Source organism: Telopea speciosissima, unplaced genomic scaffold, assembly GCF_018873765.1.
Source record: "Telopea speciosissima isolate NSW1024214 ecotype Mountain lineage unplaced genomic scaffold, Tspe_v1 Tspe_v1.0025, whole genome shotgun sequence".
Taxonomy (NCBI): Eukaryota; Viridiplantae; Streptophyta; class Magnoliopsida; order Proteales; family Proteaceae; genus Telopea; species Telopea speciosissima.
The window spans coordinates 104,275-109,587 of record NW_025317361.1 but is presented as its reverse complement, the minus strand read 5'-3'; the positions used below and the strand labels follow the sequence as shown (position 1 = coordinate 109,587).

At 44.2% G+C, this 5,313-nt stretch overlaps 1 protein-coding gene across 1 annotated transcript; it reads left to right on the top strand.

Moving 5' to 3' along the window:
* Window positions 1–839: 839 nt before the first annotated feature.
* Window positions 840–2,721, top strand: LOC122647333 (probable glycerol-3-phosphate acyltransferase 8). Its single transcript, XM_043840761.1, has 2 exons — window positions 840–1,517; window positions 1,796–2,721. The coding sequence occupies exons 1-2, from the start codon at window positions 888–890 to the stop codon at window positions 2,708–2,710; spliced, it is 1,545 nt and encodes a 514-aa protein (XP_043696696.1). The 5' UTR covers window positions 840–887; the 3' UTR covers window positions 2,711–2,721.
* The last annotated feature ends 2,592 nt before the right edge of the window (window positions 2,722–5,313 follow it).

Genomic DNA, 5,313 nt, shown 5'->3' with positions numbered 1-5,313 from the left:
GGCAACTTGCCATCACTAAAGTGTGAACTACGAAACTCTGATCTTATTTTATTCCTAAAAATTATTTATTGTAAAGATAAAATATATCTTATAACCTTAAAGGCCAAAAAATAAGATTACGAATTTTTATTTTCATCGACCTTATTTGCAACAAAAAAAATTTCATATATAAATATCGAAAAAAAAACAATTTCCAACATGCACCCTCTAACATAATGAGATGTGGGCTTACACGGACATTCTCACTTCTATTCTAACACATGTATGGTTTGATGTGATTGATATCATTCTCTGCACTGCCATTGGCGTAGCAGTGTTCGTATTCCTCCCACACTAACTTCATGAATGTAAATTTTGTTTAGTTTACCCTCATCTTTCTTATTAAATAAACATTTCAGTTTAATCATCATAATGTAAGCCCGTCCGTCTCCCATGGTTGGTTCCACCTTAGAGGTTAAAGTAAGCAGAATCAGCAACAAGATCGGCCTCATCTCATACCAACTCAGCTGGAATTGATTGAACCCTAGAAATCTAGTACAAATCGGTTGGACTCGAAATCATGTCGATTCGATCCCGGTTCCTCGAACCATGGATAAATGGTAATTGAACGGTCGGGGCAGATCAGACCGGGCCCTTAACCCTGTATTTCACCAGCTCGACTCATTAAAGTCAATGAATGTCGTTGTCGTACTGCAAGCCCCATTTAATGGACAACCCCGGCAGTTCAGCTTCTCATCTAAAAAACCCTCAAACCCCTTCACTCTCTCTCCCTCGCTCCCTCGCTCCCTCCATGTCCATCACTGACACAGAGACTCCCCTCTCTTCCCTTTCCTAGTTCATAGTTCACAGTTCTCTGAAGCAGAACAGAGACTTCAAAGCTTTGAAACATGTCTCCTGGGCCTCGAAGAAGGTTTCCATCGATCTTGCACTGTGATGTGTCGGGGCGAGAGGAACAAACGGTTGCGGCAGACCTGGACGGAACTTTGTTGGTGTCCAGGAGCTCCTTCCCATACTTCATGCTGGTGGCCATAGAAGCCGGCAGCTTTCTCAGGGGAATCGTTCTCCTACTCGTCTCTCCTCTCATCCTCATCGTTTACAAGCTAGTGTCTGAGTCCATGGGGATCCAGCTTCTCATCTTCATCTCCTTCTCTGGTTTGAAGTTTCGTGACATCGAACTCGCTTCAAGGGCAGTGTTGCCGAGATTCTACGCAGGAGACGTGAGATCGGAGAGCTGGAACGTGTTTAGTAAGTGTAGGAGGAAGGTGGTGGTCACGGCCAACCCGACTGTGATGGTGGAGCCGTTCGTGAAGGATTTCCTGGGAGGAGATAAGGTGCTTGGAACAGAGATCGAGGTGAACCCCAAGACTGGTAGAGCTACTGGATTCGTGAAGAAGCCTGGAGTGTTGGTCGGAGAGCTGAAGAAATTGGCTCTCTTGAGGGAGTTTGCCGACGATGATTTGCCTCATCTTGGGTTGGGAGATCGTGAGTCTGACCATCCTTTCATGTCCCTCTGCAAGGTTCGTACGTTAGGATTTAATTCAATTTTAATGGCGCAAAATGTGTCCATTCTGTTTCGTTTTCTAGTTTCTGCTACTTCCACCCTGGAGAGACTGGAAAATGAAACAGAGAAGGGACAATTATGAATTCTGGTCCCTCCATGACCAATTAAAACGTAGAAGTAGTAATTGTAATAATGTCATTCACCTAACAAACCTAAATTTTGATCCGTAAAGGAGAAATCATTATTTTTGGTCTTCTGGGTTTATCAATTTAATGGTGAAACATTGATTGACAGGAGGGATACATGGTCCACCATGACCCATCAGCGAAACCTGTTCCACAGGGACGACTGAAGAGCCCCATCGTCTTCCACGACGGGCGTTTGGTCCAGCGACCCACCCCAGGCAACGCACTCGTCACTTTCCTCTGGTTACCGGTGGGATTTTTTCTCTCCCTGCTCCGAGTATACATCAACCTCCCACTCCCAGAGCGCATAGTGAAGTACACCTATGCCCTCTTGGGCATTAAGCTGGTGATCAAAGGCACACCACCCCCGCCGCCCGGCCGGGGCTCTAAAGGGTCACTGTTCGTTTGCAACCACCGCATGGGGTTGGACCCCATCATCATTGCCATCGCACTGGGACGCAAGGTCTCGTGCGTCACCTACAGTGTGGGTCGCATCCAGCGCCTCCAGTCTCCGATTCCCACGGTGGCCCTGACACGCGACAGGGCTACAGACGCCGCACGCATCTCGGCGCTGCTGGAGAAAGGAGACCTGGTGGTCTGCCCTGAGGGGACGACGTGTAGGGAGCCGTTCCTGCTCAGGTTCAGCGCGCTGTTCGCAGAGCTAAGTGATCGGATAGTGCCGGTGGCGATGAAGACGGAACAGAGCATGTTCTACGGGACGACGGTCCGGGGGATGAAGTTCTGGGACGCTTATTTCTTCTTCATGAACCCAATGCCTGTCTATGAGGTCAAGTTCCTGGACAAGCTTCCCCAGGAGATGACTTGCAAGGGTGGAGGCAAGTCCGCCATTGAAGTGGCTAACCACGTTCAGAAGCTGCTTGGGGGAATCCTGGGCTTTCAGTGTACGGCTTTTACACGCAAGGATAAGTACATGGTCTTGGGTGGCAACGATGGCCGAGTCGAATCCATGTACTTATCTTCTTCTTCATCTACTACTACTGCTACTACTACTCACAACAACTGAACTGGTTTGATGATCATCTCATCTCTCTAATAAAATTTGGGGAAAGAAATTTATATCTATCATAAACCCTGTGTCCTAAGGTGACTGGACTAAGCCAGAATTCATGAGTGAGAGCAGAGGTGGTTCATTTCAATGTGATTTCAAACGAGGCTCCTTCTCTTCCACCCAAAATCACCTCTTTGTATGCTCCCAGAAGGTATTGCAGGGATTTTATTTTTTCATTTGAAGTCTTGCAGGGATTGGAATTGAGTCATTAACTTTTGGCTTTGGAGTCTTTTGGAGGTTACTTGAATTGGAGTTGGGTCATTCGGTATGAGTGGGTTATTGTGTCCAAGTTCTGGAGATTTGAAAGAACATTTTGAGTTTTTTGCAGTATTTATTTTGCTATTTGAAAATAGAATATGATTTAGATTTGGATTTGGTGTCCAATAAAATAATACATGTCTCACTGTGTGATTTTTCTCTTCCCTAATTCCATTTCTCGTGGCTTTAAAAATTGGGATTGGGTCGATCGGATTCCCTTCCAAAATCTAGGGTTAGGCCAACTTTGGGCCGATTCTATTCCTCATTGATCCAGATCTCGATTCTGAGTTTTTATTCCCTGCTTCTCTCTCCTTGGCTCATTTGTCTGGCTCCTCTCCTACAACTGGCCCACCTCCCGAATTTGGCTCCTCTATGGCCGGGCAGCGGATTTGCCATTGTGCTTTCCACATCCAGTCGGGTGAAATGACCGTCCTACCCATTGCCTGAACACCCTGCTTGGGTGGGGTCCACGCTCCTGTCTGTGTAGGCAGCACAATGGCTGCTACCTGCCCAACTGTAGAGAATCCAAATCCCCCACCTCCCTCCCTCCCTCCTATCAGACACAAAGAGGGGTGGACCTTGCCCCTGCTTGTGTCTGGTAGGAAGGAGGGAGGTGGGGCAGATCGTAGGAGAGAAGCCGGATCCCAAAGAGAAACTAACCTCACAGTCTCCTCTCCCCAACTATGAATTATGTATATGGGCAAAGAGCTCTCTGGAGCGTGAATCCTGCTCGTGCATGGGGCAATGGGAGTGCTGTGTGACGACATCAAGCATGAAATCTTACATCATTTGATACCTCCTGCAAACAAACATTTGAAAATTTTTCAACGTTTTACATCAAAACAAACAGAGCCTTATTATTTACTTTTTCCTAAGCATTTTTGGTTGTGAAAATCCATCTCAAGTATTTTCCATTGAAAAATTAGGGCACCCTTCATGAAATAGAAGGACCGAGTTTCCCTTCACCCATGCCCACGATGATGAAAGAATTTCTTAAACCACGACATCTGACCTTTGAATTCGACTATGAAAGAGTAGTTTTGATTTCATACAATAGAAGGCAAGAGTTAATGACAATGATACCTTAAAAGAGCTTCCTGAGGGGTGTTATATCCAGCATCATCAAAAAGATTAAAGGGAGGGTTAGTGTCATTTAGCATATTTAGCTACACTTTTCAGGCTTTCAGCTTCTTGGCTGCTTGTTCCTCAGTTTTAAAACATGTAGTAAAACCAAATTAAAATATGAAAAATCTTTGAACTCCTGATATACTAAATGCCCATAAGCCTTTGAGTATCATATGAAACATAAAATTTACATCCAGGTCTGCAACGTTTCTTTAACGCTGATCAGATCTAGGTCTGCAAGTGAAGTCTCTTCTGTTTTGTAACGACCTCCGATGTGAGATTGAGAGAGAGAGAGAGACAAGAGATCCATGAAGCTTTTATCTGTTCAGAGTCATTTAACTAGGAGAACAAATAGAAAATAAGCTTCACCCAAGAAAATCCTCAATACCGTTGTAGCATTGCCCCTTCCATAACTTCCGCACAGGAGCAAAGTTAAGCATGTGCAAGGGCAAATCCCTTTTCTATATTGACAATTAGGTTTAGGTTACCACCTATCCAGAACAATTCTTAAGGTATTGCCACTCGTCAATTCCTCTGAACTGTTAAATATGTGAAACATAAAATTCATTTTTAACATTTGGGAGAGGGTCTCTAAGCAAGTGGCATAGAGGAGCACACCAATGAAGTGATACAAAACGGTATCGCACAATGAAAGACAGCAAGGTCATTTCATGTAAAGAGGAGAAAGATAGAAACAAAGGTGCTAACATACCCTACCCCAGCGGCTCAAGCTCAGAGAATCTTTTTCCTTGACATTTTTAGGGTTAAAAGTTCATGAATAATCCAACATTTATGTCACTGACACAGGAAATCTTTCAGGAATTCACTCGGTCATGAATTATTACCAAATTTACCAACCAGGCTCCAGATACAAGAATTCTAGTTATGACCAGAAGAGTTCAGGTAACAGAAAGAGGAATGGAATTAGATTTCTTCAATTTACTGCAGTTATGATGTACATACAACAAATTAGGTAGAACAATCTACAATTGTTAATACTGATACAGCATCAAGTGGTATGTAACTGAACAGGGCAAGCTTTGCAAATTCCCAACTGCCTCCCTGACAAAATCTGGACCCCAATCCAGTTTCCCATCTTCTGTACATTAGTTTTGGATCAAAAAGCAAAGCATCAAAATTTGAAAAAAAGGGGTGAACATAAAGAAAAATGGAGT